The 20,247-nt window shown below is 38.5% G+C and overlaps 1 protein-coding gene across 1 annotated transcript; it reads right to left on the bottom strand.

The window, feature by feature from the left end:
- Positions 1-20,220, bottom strand: VPS36 (vacuolar protein sorting 36 homolog). The gene is made up of 14 exons (XM_069011495.1): positions 20,072-20,220; positions 18,195-18,263; positions 14,661-14,731; positions 13,058-13,172; positions 11,528-11,617; positions 10,110-10,196; positions 7,266-7,298; positions 7,070-7,147; positions 6,528-6,662; positions 5,566-5,631; positions 4,937-5,001; positions 4,403-4,487; positions 1,880-1,956; positions 1-1,796 (listed from the first exon to the last, which is right to left on the bottom strand). Exons 1-14 carry the CDS (start codon positions 20,165-20,167, stop codon positions 1,703-1,705), a joined length of 1,161 nt encoding a protein of 386 aa, XP_068867596.1. The 5' UTR covers positions 20,168-20,220; the 3' UTR covers positions 1-1,702.
- Between the last annotated feature and the right edge of the window lie 27 nt (positions 20,221-20,247).

The raw sequence follows: 20,247 nt of genomic DNA, 5'->3' as shown, positions 1-20,247 counted from the left end.
TTCTGTGACAGGTTTTTATTGGGTAAAAGACACAGTTGTCACAAAACAGCTTTTTGTTTCCAAATTTCTCACTTTTCAGTCCCTCCTTAGATATGTGGTGCTCAGTGCACTTTGCATGGATGTCTCCTGTGGGTTGTGGGGAGGATGAAGGATAGCAGCAAGCTGTAAGGCTCCTGGAGAGATGGTACCAGGTGACTAACACAGTAAGAATAGTGTGGAACTGGTTCCTTCAGCCGTGTCAAAGATGTAAGTTTTAGCACCCTTGTGGAGCAGAGGAAAACTGCCCTAAAGAAAGCACTGCATGGAAGTTTGCTTGTGACAAGAGTAAGAGGACACAATTCACTGGATATAAAGGACATCCTACAGGCCACAGGCATGATCACTGTAGGAATCTCTGCACTCAACTCCTTATTGGCAGGCTCTTAATTGATGTCTAGAAATAGTTCTGAAAATATTTTCAGGCTCATATTAAAAGCCTTTTTGTCCTTTCTTGTGAAGTTGATCTGGCCATTACAACCACAATGCAGTTACCTGTATGCTGTCCTGGCCCATACCTTGAATTAACTTTATTAAAAATAGTCACTTCAAAATGCCAAAAATTTAGGTAATGTGGATCATAAACATCCACTTAACTGTTATTATCATGACAACAGATCTTCAAGTAGTGCAGCAACTCCACTGGAGTTATGAAAACCGAGGCTATTATATTGCATTCAGTGTGAACACAGGGTGAGGAATACCAAACAATGATACCTGTGATTATTAAACACAGGGTGATAGTCTTCTTCCTCCCTTCAGTATGGAAAGCATATTAATTTTCACATTTGAGAGGTAAGCAAATGAACTGTTTCCTTAAAACAGGTAATAGGCTGATGAAACAAACAAATGATCTTTTGTTAGAAGTACAAGATAAGATACAAGCACATTAAAGCACAGAGTCTGGTAAAGTGACAGGAGGCTGCTCCACTCTGCTACAGACAGGACAGAGAAAGGGCACCCAAAGTGCAACATAAATGGACAGGAAGGAAGATGGCAAGGAAAGAGAAGGGAGGAAGTCTGTGCTAACAATGCTTCTATCTGAGATACTAGTGTAAGATATGACAACATGGTAATTTCTAGGTTCACACGACATACAGTAATCTCTCTTGCAGCAGGTTCTGTCTCAAATTACAGAACCCCAAGATCCTCCCTTAGAAAACTGTTCATCACTTCTGGGAGAAGGGGTTACTCTACACTGGTTTGTTCCTTATATCTCAGGACACACCAAAGTCCTGTTTCTTATCGCTGTGGATACATCTGTCTGCTTTGTTGCTCCAGACATAAACAAACTGGAATTGGAGTATGCAGTAACCTGGCTTCTGGGCACTGCCCTCAGAGCACTCTACGGCGATATTCTCTCCACTTTCACTGGTGTGGAGCCTTCTCTTGAAGTGAGAAACTACAGAGCACATCAAATAAAACTTGAAAAATGAGTGAGTTGTCTTGAGACAATTGACATGCTTCTGACTTTGTGATTTCCATTTCCTTTCAGTTCCATGTAAGAGGATTCAGCACTTGAAATACCTGAGAACTGTGAAAGCATTGCAATGTTCATGTCTGTTGCAGCTGACTAACAAAATAAAAATTTTAGTCAGTTCTTGGAAGGATTCTGCCCTCTGCTCTCTTGTTCAACTATTACATAACAAATTGTACACAAATGGTATTAGCTTTGTGTCAGAAATAAATTTGGGTAGAATCTCAAGCCTTCCACTGAATCATCTCTGCAAAGATGGCCCATCTTTTCAGCAAGAAGCAGCCTAGAGAAAGCAATAGAAGATGTCCTGTATTAGTTGAGGACAACATGGTAACTAAAGGATTAAACACAACAATTGCTACTTACCTTTCTTTGGCTAAGAGAACAGACATCCCCACCAGCTTAGCAAACTCATCAGCTGTGAGAGAACCCTTTTCAGATACCTGTCAAAGACCAAATACACAAATGGCATTAAAAGAACAACGAAGTTCTCTCAGCTACTGAATCAGGTCTAGCCTTGAGAAGTGATGAATTGGTAGCAAATCCCTTGAGAAGAAAATTAGTTTGTTTGCATTTTAAAAAAGTACAACTAATTCTGAGTATTTCCCTTTAAAAGCATCTCTGCTGTGTCCTGGGAAAACTGCCAAGTATAAAAAAGGAAGAGAGAAAAAGAGTTAAATCTGTAAAAAAAATCATATGGTAACCTTTCCTTTGGATTTTTTAAAAGATGCCTTGGAACCAAAATGAACAGAAAAATTAGAATAGCTCAGACAGCAGAATACAGTCTCCATCAGCATTTACACAGCAGAACTATCCTAAGTGATTCTGCAAACACTGAAGCCTAAATGAGGAAATAAAAGACCTGTTCAGGGCAGCTCATCAACGTAGAAATATAAGTCATCTCAAATAGAAGTGAAGAATTTGAGTTTTACAGCATCTAAAGTACACCCACTGCCTACAGAAAAATTCCCAAACCTTAGTACTTCACATGACATTATGGCATACTAGAGGGCTAACTAAAAGTCACCATCACATTCAGCTGACACAAAGACAGGTTCACTCTTGGGACTCAAAACTTCGGCCCTTTTGTCTCAACCATGCTCCTTAATACATACTAAAATGAAACCTTCTCACACATGTTGGACATTCGGATGTTTAAAATACTAGATAAATATAACATATGAAGTCTAGACTTATTATTGCATTTAATTTCCCAGATAAACATGTTTTATTACCCTGAAAATTACTAATTCTTCCAATTCTCCATTGCTTTAGATTCAAGCAAAATTGTAAATCCAGATGTAGTTGCCATTTCCTGCTTCCCACATAACTGGGTGGGGAGGGGTCTATTCTGCATCATTCTCAGCAGTAGTCCTTTTACAGAAACTCAGATTAAATTAGTCCTAACATGAGATTGTCCGAAGCTAAGTGATCAAATCTGAGTAATGGATGTCAGCTATACAATTGGTGATTATTTATCTTTCCTTCCCAAACCACTACTCTCATCAAGGGTGACTCTGGATTCCTTTGATGTCCATTTCCTGTCTTCACCAGCCATTCAAAACCACATCTCTGTCCTGCCTGAAATCCTATGGCTTCCTTTCGTTTCTTCTCAGAATTTAATGTATAATGTGCAGTAACATTAAAGTACAGGGTGCTTTTGGCCACAAGTCTGATCTCATCTTCCCTTTCCCATTTGGGCTAGTCTTCCTCAGTTGATGCCTCTCCCTTGCATTTTTCTATGGAGTCAAAGTCTCGTATTATGAAAGTAACAGAAAAAAGACACCTTGGTAATAAATCCACTATCTGTTACTTTTTGCAGTTGACCTCCTTTGTTATCAAGAAAGGTTTTTCCTTTTTTTTCAAAGACATAAGCACTCTTACTGAAGGCAACAAATTCATTAGAAACCAAAAATAATCAGAAAAAAACCCTAAAATGGTCTAGGTATTTTTCTATAAATATAAGAAAAAACCCTGAAAATATTAACGTATATCGAAAGACGTGAGTGTTTTAGAATGGAATCTTTTAAATGCTGTATACATTTCTCTTATCTAAAAGTCTTTCTGATGAGCAAAAGCTATATGGTGACAATCATGCAAAATGCACTGAACAGTCTACCTCATGTCAAGTGAGGAGGTGTCTGTGATAGCTCTACTTTTTCTCGACTGCCCCCTCTTTGACTTTGACATTTAACTTTGGATACGCTGAATCAGCCTTTTCTCAAAGGTATGAAAACCAAAAAATTACATTCCACTGAGAAAGAGACAGAAAAATGCATCAAATAATGGGGTAACAGGACTGTGAAGTGTCCAGAGGCAGCAAGACCACAAAGGTTTATGATACTGAGCAATTCATACTACCTTTTTCCCTGATGAAGCTAGCTTAATTCTATAAACACTACTCTCCAACTGAGTGCTCTTCACAGCAGCAAACTTGGTACAAGATGTTACACATACACTGTACTGTTCTGTGAAATAAACCCTACCCAAACAACTACCTATATCAACATTTAAGAGCTGCTCCTACTGCCTACAAGCACATCATGTACAGTGTCTGAAGTTCACTTCTGTTAAATCAGGTGCTCAATACATGCCATGAATTTCATCCTACAGTGCAAAAGATTTGGAGGAAGGCTGAAGGTTAATAAACTTTGAAAAGAGATAGGAAAGTGATTTATTCCTTAAAGAGAACGTAATGACTAAGATTATTGCCTGCACAGAACTTTGAAGATGAGAAGTGCTATTTAAATATTTCTCTTAGAAGATATGAAGTGGAATGTTTTGTATTTTGAAACCTCAAGAGGAAATCCCATACCTCAAGTTTTTTACCTAATGCGTTTAAATTTCCCTAGCATGGGCAGAACACTGAAGGAAATGAAGTACACTTACTGTCTCTAAAGCAGCAGCTACCATTTCCTCTTCATTGTGAGACTGGAGTTCAATCACCATCACACCACTATCAAATATCCGAAGCCTAAAATCAAAAAAGAGAGGCAAAGTAACTAAAAACCGTGTGCACATCACCTATGGTCACATTTCTAATGCAGCCACACCTATAACCACATTACAAAAGAGGAAAAATCTCCCAAGCCCCAAACAAGCTCAGTAAGATGAACTTAAGCTTAACATCATCTTCAAAATCTGAAGAGACAGAAAAGAGGAGGGCATATGTCTGGTCTTGGTTAAACCCTTTTCCAGTCTGAAAAAGTTGTAAGTGAAAAAAATAATGTCTTCCTAGCTAAACATTAATGTTTTAATTTAGAGTTGATGTTGGTGCAGACGCTAGCATCCTTTGAGCAAAGAATGACTTTGTTAAAAATAGCCACAGCAACAACAAAAAAATCTACTGCTAGTAAAACATTAAATCATCATGGTCTGACCTGTGAGTGCCATGCTTTACAAACAAATCTGTAAAGCTCTTACCTTAGTGGCAATTTCAGTGATTCCAGCATTTTACAAGCATTCACTAAATCTTCTGGGGACAGCAACTATTAAAATAGTGAAACATATTTATTCACAGCTCGCATTTCAGGTGTATAGTATAACATCAAAACAAACAAAGCTTTAGTAGCTGCAGCTATAAAATACACCAGGCTACATTATTGTTAATTCTTTTTCCTTTTTATTGTGCAGTCTATTTTCTTAGCTTCTGTGATCCTTTCTGTCCCCTTCCTATGTGTTCTATAATAATCTTTCTTGCCCTGTTTACAGAAAGAATTGTTGTATTTTGTAAAAAAATAAACCCAGAACATTCACCATTCTTTAGTAGTCTCTTTCCTTTAAGTTTTGTTTCCAGATAAGTATGGATTTTCCCTTTCACATGGTATAATAAAAAGCAGAATACATTATCACAACTTATAAAGGATACATAAGTATTGTATGTAAGAATGAGAAAGGAAAAAAGGTAAAACCCCTCTCATTTTAATAAAAAACTGATCACATCTTGCTGTAGACAAGTAGAATGAGCAATTGCTAGGGAACATTTTTACCCTTTTTAATTTCCTTATCACTGAAGTCCTGCTATAAAATATTGACCCAAGGCAGTGTCTCACCTCTAGCCCTCGAGCACGATTCACCAGGCAGTACACTTCTGTAAGAGACATGATCCCCCCTCGCTCCTGCGTGAATAAGCACAAGACTGGTAAGAGAAACAGCATTAACCCAGGAAACACAGCATCTCTATTTGCAGGTGGCTGATTGAAGAGCTAAAACAGAGGGGCTGAATGATGGGCCCCAATGGGGAAAACTAAAGACCTAAGTTACACCTTTCACTAACAATTTTAAAATGTGAAACAGTGACACTACACTGAAGGACTGTGAATTACTTTGATTTTGAAGCAGAGAATAAATCACAGGAACAAAGAATTTCAATATATGAAATCTATCAATCAATTTACCATTTTTACTTTTCAGACAAACTCAGTTTTCCATTCTGATCACAGCAGGTAGCACATACCTTTCACAAAAATACTGTAGTATATATGCTTTTTAGTAGCAACATAGCCTTCTAAGTTGCAACATGAAATCTAACTTTTTGGTGAGGAACCTGTAATCTGTAATAGCTTAAGATAAATTAAAACAGAAGATATTACTAAGGGCTGGTAATCTACTTAGTAATTCTGTCCTATACTTGGAAAAAATGTATATTTTAAGCACTTTAAGATTCATTACTTATATTTTCAGTGGGTGCAATTTCACTCTTTCTTAAAAAAAAGAAATATTCTGCAGCAAGGGATGAATACAGGGCTGTTCAAATAGAAAAAAGACCACTTGAACAATTTTCTAAACCTCATCAACATTTTGAAAATTAGTTTATGCCATTAGTCCAACAAAAAATTCATACTTATAAAATTTTTTATTCATAAAGACAATACATATTCCTCCCATAAACTTGAATAGGAGGCTATGCTGCTAAATCTGCTTTAAAAAGAGGCAGAGTACAACAACCAAAACACACCTACAATCAAAATTCAGCAACACATGGAAAATGCTGGTGCAAGGTGTGGTGCTTTACCTCTAAGGGTGTCTGCAGGATTCCAGCCAGTTGCTTCGCCAGCTGCATGTGGTACTGTGTACCAGATCCATACGTTTCCCTTGTAACTGGATTAGCTATACCCATACTCAGTAGATAGGACTTGAACCTAATGGTCTGAACAAGTGAACAAACAAATAAATTTAAAAGTAGGTCAGCTAATAAGTGATTCTGGGTTTTAAAAATCTTTAATTTTATTACTATAATGCAGTTTTGGGGAATAAATCCTTCAGTTTGCTACCAAGAAAGTCAATTACTAGGCAAAGAGAGGGCAAGACTTAGTACCATTTATTTTTGACCAGCACTGGTAAAAAAAATAGAAAAATTTATATAAAAGCAGTAAAATCATTGCTTTTAAAAAGAGTTAAAGAAAAATTAATACTAAGCAAATAAACTCTACACCAAGGGACTAAACACAACAAAACCAACCAGCAAGGGTTTTTATTAACATTACATTATTAAACAGATAGCTCTTTGCTTTTCATAGGAACATTTTTGTAGAATTTACAACAAAATTAAATTACCTCATCCTCAGTGATGTCACCTTGTTTTTCTTTAATCTTATTAGCTATTGACTTGGATAACTCCACCATTTCCTTAGCCTATCAAGAAACACACAGAGATAAGTCAACTTTCAGCTCAAGAGAGAAAATTGTGTTTAAAACTGAGAAAACAAGCGTAAGTCTACTTGAACAAGTGACACATGCCATCCATCCATACCTTCTCCATTAGTTTGCTAAGGTCCTCAAAAGCCTGAAACAAAAAGCAGACAACACAGATCAGTGTAACTACAGCATTCAGCTTCATGGATACAGGGAGATGCCTTTGTCCACCTACCTAAGGTAGGTATTCATAAGAGCTGCTACCCCTTTAGACTGGTATGTTACAATGTGAGATACCATAACTTATTTGTTGATACAACTGTTTTGCAGCATGTCTTATAGTTAAAATAAACATAACAAAGAATGAAGAAGAGAATCAAACAATCACACACTTTTCCAGTATGTGAACAGAAATTCGGTATGATTTACGATGTCCATGTGATAGGAAGGACAATGAGACACTGAGTCCCAGAAAAGATTAAACTGTCCAAGTTTATTACGCTCTCTGTAAGGTAGGGGAAGGTTTCTGGGTGGCGATGGGAGGTTTTGTCCCAACACTTGACCCTCACTGAAGGAGATCTGTTGTTTCTGGCCAGCTGCAAGACAGCTGTAAAGCTACAGATGTACTCCTCCTGACAAGACAGCTTTACTTTAATCAGAGGATGTTACTTAGTAAGAAACACTCATTTCAAATCAGCAGGGAAGAGGGTATCTGAGGACAAAACCTCTGAAATGTGGGGTAACATCTCTTCATTTAAGTACTCCAATAAAATGCTATGGTCTCAAATACAACAACTCTGCAACTCACAAACGGGTTTTAGGCTTAAATGAATCATACACTAAAAATAGCTGAAGGTATACTGAAATTCCAAACTTTTAGTAATGATAAACTAGCATTAAAAAATTCATGTTAAAAAAAAGAGAGCTAGCAACTCCATTAATGCAACTATATTAAAAAGCAACTCTCTTTTCTCCCACCCTCATTAACACACATTCATTCAGCTTCCTCACTTCTCTCAAATACATGACAACATGTCCAGGTGGTCAACCTTTTTCAAACAACCTTTTCTGAGCAACTGGTGTGAGAAAAATTCCTGAACCTTTTCATCTAATGTTTGCCTGACAGCAGCATCCAAGCCCTCCAGCCACAAGTAAAGAAGGTTACAGTGTCAAATGGCCAGAGAGACATCTTGCCTACAGCTTCCAGTCACTGCCTCTATGTCATTTCTGGCTTACTCTGACTAATCCCCCACTAGAAAGACACACTTTAGCTGTGTTTTTGCAGGAAGACCCTAATAGGTCTTTACATATAGGTGCCTTATGTAGAAGCTTATTGGTCAGAGATTCAACATACGAAGAACAAAAGGAGATGCCTCTAGAAAGAGACAGGCCTTGCTTTTCACCTCCTGATAGTACCAGTGTTTCTCCACTGACTGGACAAGTTTAGTCTCCTAACACTTGGTACCTGAGTTAGGTACCACCAAAATTAAGTGGTCCACATGGAGAAAAGAAAATATACCACTGCATAACAATAATTTACCACTAAGAAAAGAAAAGCTTCTCTTTGGAATACTTCTTCTTACTCCCTAATCTTCCAAACTGAATAATTTACAATAGGTTTCCCAATCCCTCGTGTAAATCAAAGTCCTGCTACTCTACTTGTATATTGTATCAGCAAGAAGTTTTCTAACAGGGCTTTTCCCAGCTTATTTCTAATCTCTCTATACCTGCATGAAAACAACATTCATCAAAAGAACCCTTGATTTAGCTAAATAAACAGCATGCTGTGTCTAACTCCTCCTCTGCCTGACTCACCCAGGGCAGGCCTGGAAACAAAGGGGAATGTGCACACACCTAACAGGAACTTCCTCAGATAAACAAAAGGCTAAAGAACTGGATTCTTATCAGCACTGAACAGCAGATGCAGGAAGCCTTTTCCTGGAAGCCAGGGCACCATTTTTTAAATTAAGTCATTTATAACATTTAAAGCTGGAGGAAGGCAGGATTTTACAAGTCATGGTTTTCCTCTGCTCATACAGCATGTTTAAATGGATTTCTTTTACTCTCTGACAAAGCTACTAAAGGAAAAAATAAGCAGACAATGCCTTTTGAACTATACACACATGCATGTAACCACAATACCTTTTGAACTACACACAAAACTTCATTCATTACGTTCCTCACAGACAGAAAGCAAGTAAGTTTAATGCTCCCAGTATCTGAAATAGCACAAGGCCTGCAAAGGCACTATCATTTTCGTAAGTATTAGAGCAGGGAATGCCTTTTTCTTGTGGCACACTGAAGTCCATAAAGCTTTGCCACAAGAACAAATCTGCTGCATGTAGTTTATGAATACTTTTGTATTAATCTCTACTACCAAGACAGAATCAGACTATTTTTGAGGGTATTGCTCTCAGGTATGTATGAAGAAATTAAATGTCTCTGCTGTTCATCAGTATTGATACCTGGAATTCAACTATTTTGCTGGTTCTATGGAAAAGGATGATCTCCATCTAGCCCAGGTATTTTACAAAATACTTGTAACATCTTGTCAATGCCTGGACTGCAAATCATTTTACTGTAATTATAAGCCTAAATGTAACATTTAAAAACCTGACTATAGGATGAAAACCTAACTTCACCACAGTTATGTGCAGACACTCGGATCAGCATATTCTGCTTAATATATATTCAATTTTCAATTGAAACAAAAATTAGTTTAATAAATACACACTGTTAGTTTCAAAGAACAGTATCCTTGAAAGGAATTGTTTAAATGAAGTACCTTTACATATATTGAAAAGCCAGTTAACAAAATAAATAATTGTAAACTGTACACTCTTAATCAATTCAGACTTCTCAAAAAGAACAATAAATAGTCTCAACTGTCCCTAAAAGAAAGTGTGAATAAATGTAAATAGTTCAGACAGGTGGTTGACCTTGAAATTTCCCAAGTACCTACCTCAGAAATGTTTTTGTCCGTCTCTTTTCTTTTTTCTTCTAATTTCCTTTCAATACCTACAATTCCTACAGCCCTTATTCTTCCTGCCTGAAAAATAAAAAAAGGAAAAAAGGAAAGAATCAAAATAGGAAATGTTAAGTTTTCTCACCTGCCTCACTGTGAAAATTAGAGGACAGGAAATACTCCTTCAAAACAGCAGGTATCATTCGTACTATATTTCATGCATTTCTTGACAGTAATTTTTAAACCATTGTAAAAAAAAACAAGAAATGTGAACCATGTATAAACTTGCTGTACTAGACAAATAATGATATTGATAATATACTGAAGCTATTAATATGGCTTAACATCCAGACTAAGTAATCCAGCTCATCTCAATTCTAGCCTCCCAAGACCATGTGAGCATCCATACTAGAGCTGTGGAAATGCCTGAGTGTATTACTTCAAGAAATCCAGCCTGAAGAAACAGAAACATAGAAACACAATGCTAAGTGCAGTCTAATTTACCTTCCTCAGAGGTTTTAGAATGGGGGTGATGGTGAAACTTTTACCAGATGCCAAATGTGTTCTAGAAAGGCTGGTACCTAAGTGGCAGCAGTGTCAGGCCTCTAATCTCTGACTGCAAATCTTAGCAATGGTGTTAATGAGTTGCTATGGCTTACGTACAACAGGGAAGGCATTTTGATTAGATTCTTCATGCATTACTCCAAATGCAATTGTGCTTATAGGTCCTACATTGACCAAAAGGGACATACAGGATTTCATATTGAACAATCTTTAAATCATCCTATTTCATTCACACAATACTATATATTCATATATTCAGCACATCAATATATAGAAACAACATCTACATGTTTATCAGTTTATAATCGAAAAGTATGAAGACAGATAAAGAAGGTATTTTAACATATGACATTCTTCCTAACAACTGTCCATTCAGAATACACATTCAAATTAAACATACATAGGTTTCAAAGAGTTAAATAAAAGTTATGCTATACATTTGACTTCCAGCCACAAAAAAAAAAAAAAACAGAAATCACAATTAAGACAAAAAAATTTTCCAGCATCATTGGACCTCACATGCTGAATAAAAGTATATGCAAATTAATATTTTATTTGCACAATTATGTGTGTCTAACTGAAACAAACAAAAAAAAAGAGCTCATTATTTAAACACACTCAAGAAAGAGAGGATACTGTGTTCTATCAGGTGAAAAATGCAAATGAGAAACTAATTTATGCCAGTGAAAAAACAGGCAAACTAAAGCTGAATTCCTACATGCGCCCATGATGTTGGTTAGAGAGTCACATGCTGGATGCAGTATATGGGGGTGGCAAGAAGTGGCAATAAGAGATTACACACAATAAGAAGTGTGGCGATTAGAGATCCTGCTCAGAAGCTCTGCACATACCTGTGAATCCTTGTTAACTTGCATGGCCTGACCAGTGGGTATGCTCTCCCATCTCCTTTGTGTGATTTCTTCTGATAATCGTCTATAGAACTGCAAACATTAAAGAGTGACAACAGATGTTCCATAAACTGTGCAGAGTACCTCTGCGTAATTTTAGCATCTTGGTGGTGATGAAATAAACTTCACCAAGCATGGAGACAAAGCATGGTAACACCTACACATCTATGGTACAGAACTCATTATATGGAAATTTTTAATGTCCAGTCTTCAAAACTATCCACATTAGAGGACAAGCCATGTAGTCACTATATACTTCCATTGTGAAATATTTCTTCAGATATTCAAAATGTCTCAAACCATGCTAAAGTTAAAAATGTTGAGGTATACTCAAAGGCATGCTTGTAAAGGAAGGGAAGTTGAACAATACAATTGCTATTGATCTGCTAATTCAACAATATTAAAACAACCACACAGATCAATTAAACTGATTTGTTTATTGCTAATACCAGAAGGTGGCATTAGTTAACACTACATGTATCCCACTGACCAATATCCAGAAAGAAAATCTATTCCACCCTTTTCATTGTTCAGGTTCACAGGAAAGCATTCAGAAGTCATAAAGAAAGGCTCAGGTGTAATTGATGTGCTAGGTAACCAGTAAGCACAGTAAGTTTAATTTTCAGACACAACATTAACATTAAAATAATTATGATTATGATTGAGAAAAAAACACATTTATACTGTGCGTAAATCTACAGTCACCATAATCTGAAAACTGCTCACAAAGAAATGAAAGTGAGTCTGATCAAGCACATGCATTTTTAAGACATTTCTAACTAATTTGAGTTGAAAATCTGATTTTCCACAGTGTACAGGTACAGCTTTTTCCATAGTCCAAAGTTAAAGTTCTCAGTCTCATCAAACTAGGATCTTCCACTCTGAAGTTTCTTTACAGAGCGCAATTTGTTTGGTTTTTAGGATAACCCTTCTTTTAAGAATATATTACATTTTTCTTAGAATGTTCAAAGCCTTTGAGATTCGGTGTAGGTTAAAAAAATATTTATAAAGTGTATAATGAATGCAAGTTCTGAGGCAACAAAAGGTGTTCAGCAATAAAATTAGAGAGATAATTAGGAGTAAGTTGTTTGATTCCTCTTCAATAGAGGGTTAGGTACAAAGAAACATCTTTTACTCTGTTAAACATTTAACAGATTTCAGAGATGTCATTTTGGAAAAGCCTGTGTTCAATTTAGTAGATTAAAAAAGGAAGTATAAGATTATACTAAACACCTTAAAATAAGGACTAGCCTTGTAATGCCTCTTGACATTTTTGGAACTCTATTTGCACTATTTAATTAAAGTAGACAACATGGGAGGCTCATAGTGTTTGTCTTCCAAAAGGATGTATTGAAAAAGCTCCACCTCAAAAGTAAACACGGAAAGATCATAGAAAATTATCAGAAACACAGCAAGAGGAGAAAAGCATGTCCAAAGACCTGATTTGCTCGGCGTCCATGGTACAAGACTTACCTCAATCTGCCCATGTTCTTTGAAAGAAAGCTTGATGTAAGAATATTTGCTGCTTTGGAATGGACCAGGTTCTTTGTTTGAAGAAGCAGGATGAAGATGAACTACTATTTTGGCACTAAGGAAAAGGTAAAGGAAAGAGAAGATATTTCTATAATATCTAAATAAACTATTTCTGCACCAAAGTTAACCTTTCATCAAGACCTCTTTTAACCATCTCACATGAGAGCTACAGATGATCAAATAATGCTTTACATTTATGCACCAATATTTGAATATTTTGATGAAGTATGTCTTGGAAAAACTACTACAGCCTCTAAAGCAGAAACATTTTACAAATTTAAAATGTACCTACCATCAATTCTTAAGAAATAAACACAACAAATTTTAAAATTTCAAGCAATAATTTCCAAAAAACCTTTTAGTTAGGATAAAAAGTGATTGTCACATTGTTGTGTAATTTGGCAGTAGTTATTGCAGGTCAAAAGCCAAAATACACTATCTTTGACACAGGAAAACAAAAGGTTTCAATATTATGTGTAACCTATCCCACTTTTATATGTTACTTGTGGACACTGTATGTGAACTTATCCAAAACCAACATTCAAAGGCAACATGCATGGAAATAACAGTCTAAAATGACACCTACTACCAAAACAGACCTTGGGAGTGCACAATTTTAGGCAAATGAACAGACTGCTATCACAATATGACTGCAAGTCCCCCATTCCCATCTCATTTTACTAATACTCTTTTCATTGGTCTTTATTTACTTCTCCAGCATTAGTGAGTTAACTGATTTCTTCTGAATACCCCCAGCATATTATTGTACTGATCTGACTGTAGGCTGCTGATGCCATGATGACTTTTTTGCCTTTTCTTTTATACACCTTCTTATAGTTTTTGTATTCTTAGTGTTTTTTAGCCTACATTCTTAGACTTATTTGTTAAGTTAGGAGACTAAACATCTTAGAAGCCCCAAACACCAAGGTCCTCTCCAGAACACATTTTGTAAACTGAGATAGGACCATCCAGGGGGAAGGTTCCTTGGGGGGGGGCTCACTTGAGCCTCTCACTGGGGGATCTTTGATAGATATGCTAATTAGTAAAACCTATAATGTTACACCCGATCTATTGTGGGTGTGCACTGCAGTGTGCATTTTGGCACATTCCACCTGGACGTGGAACACCTAAGGATCCTTAAAATAAATTTGAGGTAAAACCCCTTTTTCCCTTCTAACCATGTTTGATTCTTGATTTTAAGGCCAGGCAAAGGTATCACTGCAAGCAGAGGTTAATTGTGTATGTATTTCTCCAGGTAAAATTCTTTCTCGCTTTAGAAACTTAAAATCATGGAATTGTTTATGTTGGGAAAGACCTCTAAAATCATCAACACACACTTGTTTAGTGATTACATGACAGTTACTTAACAAATCACATCAATCACGACTCTCACACTTTTGACCTAAATGGTCCTTGTGGCTGCCAGTCTGGAAACTTAAGATTGCAAACGGAACCTACCATGAATTAATCTATAATATCAGGTACCTCACATAACATGCACGTGAAAGGATCCATCTGAAAAAGACAATGAGGATGGCCATACCTTTTTCCTATCCCAGCTGCTTGCTCTTCGATAAACACAATCTGAGACAGAGGTACAGCAATGCAGCACTCCTGGAACAAACACCGCAAACACAGGTGAATTAAAGCCATATCCTGTCTATTCACTCTCTAAACCCAAGTGTTCTCTTTCCCCATTTCACAAACAGTATGGATATCTACAGGTGCTGCCTGAGGCACTCTATGTGAAATAGGATTGTAAGAACAGAAACAATGTATTACAGTGAAATATATGTAGAAAAATAGCACAAAATTGAAACCGAGTTCTAGTTAATTAAAAAACCTCAACAAACTTAAGTGTCAATGTGTCAACTTTAAAAACCTCAAGCTAGAAACATAGAAGGGACTACTAGATTTAACAAATCCTTAGATCTAAGTTCAAAACTTAAACACTAAAATTTCCACACTACTGCACCTTATTGCTGTAGGTGCATGATACTCAAAGGTTCTTGACATTTTTGCATTGATGTTACTTTGGGAGCTAAAAATACCCAAACCCACCAGTCTCTTTAAATACTGAATATCTAAAATCTAGACTATTGTCCGAGTGCAATTTCCATCTATCCTACAGCGAAGGACTTAATCCAGCAGTTGGTGCATCTCAACACACATTTACTGGACTGTGCTTTAAACAAAAGGAAGAGCAAGAAACAAGACTGTATCCATCTGTTGAAGACTAACCTACCCGAGGCTAAACTCTTTCTACGTGCATTTGAGACAGAAATTGCTACAGCAATGATACAAAGCATCTAATAAGGTGCCTGGTCTGGTTTTGGTGAACATCCTTTGAGGAACATCATTTCCCACACAACAGCTTGGTGATTGACAGAGTCACACAGAATGCAGGAAACATAGGCTGCATTCCCTCTCTGAACCTCTCTCTTCCACCTGCTACTACCTAACACCAGTTTACAATAGACACTTCCAGGGCCCTCTCAATCCCTACTACCAAAATTGTTCTTCTTTGTATGGAATAATTAAATACCCATTAAATCTGAGAGCGGGGAAGTATACATGCAGGAGCTCCACCTCCAATAAGTAAATCTCTTACTGAAAAAACATGGGTTGTACTTCCTTTTCTAAAAACTCTTACTGCAAGCTATCTAGACTCTTCTATTACTCTAGTTGCTGAAGCCATTACAAACAGTTATTGTTTGTAAAACATCCACAAAGTTCTGGACACTTTAAAAGATGGGCAATATGATACTTCTGTTAAAAAAAGGGTTTGAAAATGACAAAAAGAGTTCAACTATATATAGTATGTACACTGTCAAAGTGACTGATTAATTTCATTCCAAGATAGAAAGTTATGTGAACTTATTTTAAGTACAAGGACTTAGAATCACCCCTTCCTGGTGAGAGAAGCTACAGGAAGGGATACAAAAATAGAAATGTGTTAAATATGCTGTGTGTTTATTTGGATTTTTTCTTCTAATGTCTCATGCCCACATTTTGCATGATTTTATCATTTAAAATTTTGTACAAATCTAGCTATGTAACAAACTTTACAGAATTCCTTCTGCTTTTTTTTGGAAACACTGTTCAAGTGCAGATGGCATGTAAAAGCTGCAGCTATAAAGCACAGCTAATGACAAGAGCCCCATTTATTATTATAGATTGCTGACACAATAAAAAGGGACTCTCTACAAATTTATTCGAGGTAAGCTAGCTAAGGTTTCTAAGTCTGATGTTAAATCACACTTGAGCTTAGACAACAACTCACCATGAAAACAAAAGGGCACCATGCTCCCCATATTTCAGTACTGAGAGCTTGAAAATAAATCAGCTTTATTTACCCCACTAACAAACCTAATTACATCTCCTAATCAGATGGGTAATTTTTGCCCATCTCTAAGCCATATTTCTGCCCCTTCTGTTAATCAAGCCTGAGTTTGTCAGAATCTTTGCTGAGTCAAATTAGTTAAAATAAAATAATTTTTCTTCTTCTCCAAGGTTTTCCTCTGCTGATTTAGTGAATTCAATGACCTTGGAAGAGTACAGGAAATCACGTGGCCTAGAAGCAGAAGAAGTTGGGGAAAAGAGACAAATGTAATCTTTTTGTTGGAAAGGAGAGAATGGGGCTATGTTCAGTTCTACAGCTTGCTGAAGCCATAAAGCCCAATGTTACTCCAAGCATGCATAAAGTCCAAGTGAGAAGATTAGAAGCAGTAGTTGCTGAAGTACATGCTCAGCTCTCAAAAAGAGATGCTGACAAAGAAATAAAAGGTTTAGGAATAACACAGAGTTTAGTACATTATTTTATGTGATAATGTGATGACTGTGCAAAAAAGCCCCATGTTAATTTATACAAAACAGCTCATGGTCTGGACAATCATGCCCTAAATTGTGTAACAGTAACCCTACCATGGGTAACAGCTCTTCAAACATTCTGAAAAATTTGTACTAAAAATAATTCTCCTGATTCTGCAGACAATCCCTAAAGAAAAAACCACTGCTTTACCAAATTAAGAACAACCTTGGTGACATCACCTTCAGACTGCTCTTAGTAGCACCCTGCTCTGGAGCAACGATGTGGTATTTGCTAGGGAACAGCCTTTGGGTGTGAGAGGTGCTTCAGCTGCCCTTGGACAAAACCAGCCCAGTGGAATACAATTTGCTTTTGAAAAGTTGTCACCTAAACATGCTCTGTCTAAACTTTGGCTTTCAGGGCTAAATTTCTCAATTACTGTGTCCAAAACAAGCATAATACAACCTGGTCTGAGGAAGACTTCTCCTTCAATTGCATCTGTGGAGCAGTGCCCATTGTCACAGTCTATACTTAGAGCTTTATGTGTTTGTGGTCTTTCTCTCCCACTTCCAGCCTGCATTCCTGGGCTGTGGTTGATGACACAAAGCATTCAGCAGTATTTTTTTACTTTAGTACAGTTGCCACACTGCAGTTCTGACAGTGCCACTTAACCAGTGACCAGCTGTCCACAGTAGTACAGACAAATGTTCTGGCTGATAGAAGGGATGGTTCACAGCAGGAGCAGGCAGCTGGGAGGGCAAGATGTGTGCAAAACAATACTGCCACCAAACACGTCCTATTATCAAATCATGGTCTGGACTATATGGTGGGAGCAGAAGACTGTGAAACTTGGACTTGAAACCAACAAGGAAAAAAAGGCTTTCCTAGACAAGGAGCACAGGAGAGATGTTCATATTATGATTTGCCTGACACATTCAACTTCAGTCTCAAAATCAATGCTTTTTAGTGCATGACACCAGGCTCTTTTCTCCTTTATTTCTGTGCTGTTAGAAAAGGAAAATTTATAGGATACATTCCTATCCCGTCTCATCTCTGCATGATTATTTTATTAAAGCAGGACTGAGTGAAAGAACACTACATAATCTTCTTTCTGCTGTGAGCCAAAAAGTGGACTATACTTGTACAACAAAACACATGCAACGGTAGGAAAAATCCCCTCTCCGTGTGCAGGCTTTTCATTGCAAAAACTTGTTGCTTATTATGGAATTTCCAACTGAATGACATACAGGAGACAAAAGTGGGACTTACATGATTCTTCTGATCCCTCCAGATCAGTCTGTGTGTGCTCAGCAGTAAAACTCCACTATCGAATTTCACCTGGACAGGAAAAATAAAACAGATCAACAAAAAACTGAACCAGTAAGTTGCATAAATACTGGTCTTGGAAACATTACACCTTACCACAACACAGCAATCAGATTTAACAGGCCAGTATTTTGAGAACACTCCCTTTTTTTCAGAAAACAAAATACACGAAGTTTAGAAAAATAGTATAAAAGGATTAGATGGATAAACACAAACTTCCTTTTTCAAGCGTATAAACTTCCCCCCCGGAAATCCTGAGGGATCCTCCCTCCATATACTCTGCAAGATATACAAAAGTTCTTAAACGTATTTTAAACAGAGCTATTGGCTTTGGAACCTTCATTATATGCTGACAAAGAAGGTAAAAGTTATGCAAAATAGCAAAGCAACCTAATAAAAAGATGCTGCACACAGTCTGAAATCTTCCATCCTATCACACAGGAGTATTGCTTCTATCTGTGTTGCTGTTGAAAAGCTCCTTACTTATCAGACAGCAAACAGTACCTGGAAAATCTGCATTAGCAAATTGCTTCCTATTTGTAAAATCTGAGGCATGTTTTCACAGCTTTTTGTGATGGCATGTAATTACCATGGTGTGGAAAAATGGAGACATCAAGAGTCAGTCTGGCAGTGAAGTGAAACAATAAGCAGGATGGCTCAGAAAAGAGTAGAGAGTATGTCAGCACCCTTGATGACTAGGGCTCAAGAGCATTTTACAGCTACCAGGATGACTCAAGTGTGAATTGTGCATCATGCCCTGTACCACACCAAAGCAAGGGCTCAGTCCCATACAGGAGTGACAGCCCAATCAGTGGGCAGTGCTTTGTGACAGTGACACTGCCTATACACACTCTGTGGGGGTCCCAACCCTCACCCCACATCACACACACTGTCCAAGGCCTTTCTCACAGAATCACAGAATCAATTGAGTTGGAAAAGACCTCTGAGACCATTGGGTCCAACCTATGACCCAACACCCCTATGTCAACCAGACCATGGACTTGAGTATCATGTCCAGTCTTTCCTTAAACACCTCCAGGGACGGTGACTCTACCACCCCCCTGGGCAGCCCATTCCAATGTCTAATCTCCCTTTCTGTCAAGAAATTATTCCTAATGGCCAACCTAAACTTCCCCTAGCACAGTTTAAGGCTACTTCCACTTTTCCTGTCACTTGCTTCCGGGGAGAAGAGACCGACTCCGACGTGGCTCCACCCTCCTTTCAGGCAGTTGCAGAGAGCAGTAAGATCCCCCCGAGCCTGCTCTTCTCCAGGCTAAACAACCGCAGCTCCTTCAGCTGCTCTAAGATTTGTGCTCCAGACTTTCCCCAGCTCCGTTGCCCTTCTCCGGATCCGCTCCAGCACCTCTGTCTGTTCTGAACTGAGGGGCCCAGAACTGAACACAGGATTCGGGACGCGGCCTCACCAGTGCAGGGGTACAATCCCTGCCCTGGTCCTGCTGACCACACTAGCTGCTATAGGCCAGGGCGCCACTGGCCCTCTTGGCCACCTGGGCACACTGCTAGGTCACGTTCAGCCGGCTGTCTACCGGCACAACCCCTCAAAGCCTGCGCCCTCATCTCCCCACAGAGACAAACCCTGCCAGACCCTGGCGCAGAACGTCCTCCCACACCCCCAATCGATGCTCCGCCTGCAGCCCAAGCCCTTCACGCCCCTCGTACCGCGCCCCTCGCCCGACACCGCCCGTACTCACCGCCATACCACCCCCCTTGCCTGGGGCCCACGGCCGCGTCCTTTACCCTCCTCCCCCACCCCGGCCGCGCCGCCAGGCCCCGCGCGGGGCCGATCCAGCTCCCGTCACCTTCTCCTCCCCGTTGCTGAGGCGCACGCCGCGCTGCTGGACCACCAGCGTCTCTCCCAGCTCCAGCAGCCCGGTGGTCCACGAGAACCTGTCCATGGCTGCCCTTCCCGTCCCGCACCGGGCCGCGGCCGCCGGGCGCGCAGGGACCGTGCGCGGTCGGCCCGCGCCCTCTAGCG

This window comes from Aphelocoma coerulescens, chromosome 1, assembly GCF_041296385.1.
Source record: "Aphelocoma coerulescens isolate FSJ_1873_10779 chromosome 1, UR_Acoe_1.0, whole genome shotgun sequence".
In the NCBI taxonomy this organism is placed as follows: domain Eukaryota; kingdom Metazoa; phylum Chordata; class Aves; order Passeriformes; family Corvidae; genus Aphelocoma; species Aphelocoma coerulescens.
The sequence above is the reverse complement of the archived record's forward strand: the minus strand, read 5'-3'. Positions and strand labels throughout refer to the sequence as shown.

What these genes read in the sequence shown, in the direction of transcription:
- VPS36 (XM_069011495.1), bottom strand. Translation starts at nt 20,167, where the DNA reads ATGGACAGGTTCTCGTGGACCACCGGGCTGCTGGAGCTGGGAGAGACG. An exon ending in AAGAACATGGGCAGATTGAG is followed by an intron (nt 11,618 to 13,057) that starts GTAAGTCTTGTA and finishes TAATGTTTGCAG; the next exon opens with TTCTATAGACGATTATCAGA. An exon ending in GTGACATCACTGAGGATGAG is followed by an intron (nt 6,663 to 7,069) that starts GTAATTTAATTT and finishes TCACTTGTTCAG; the next exon opens with ACCATTAGGTTCAAGTCCTA.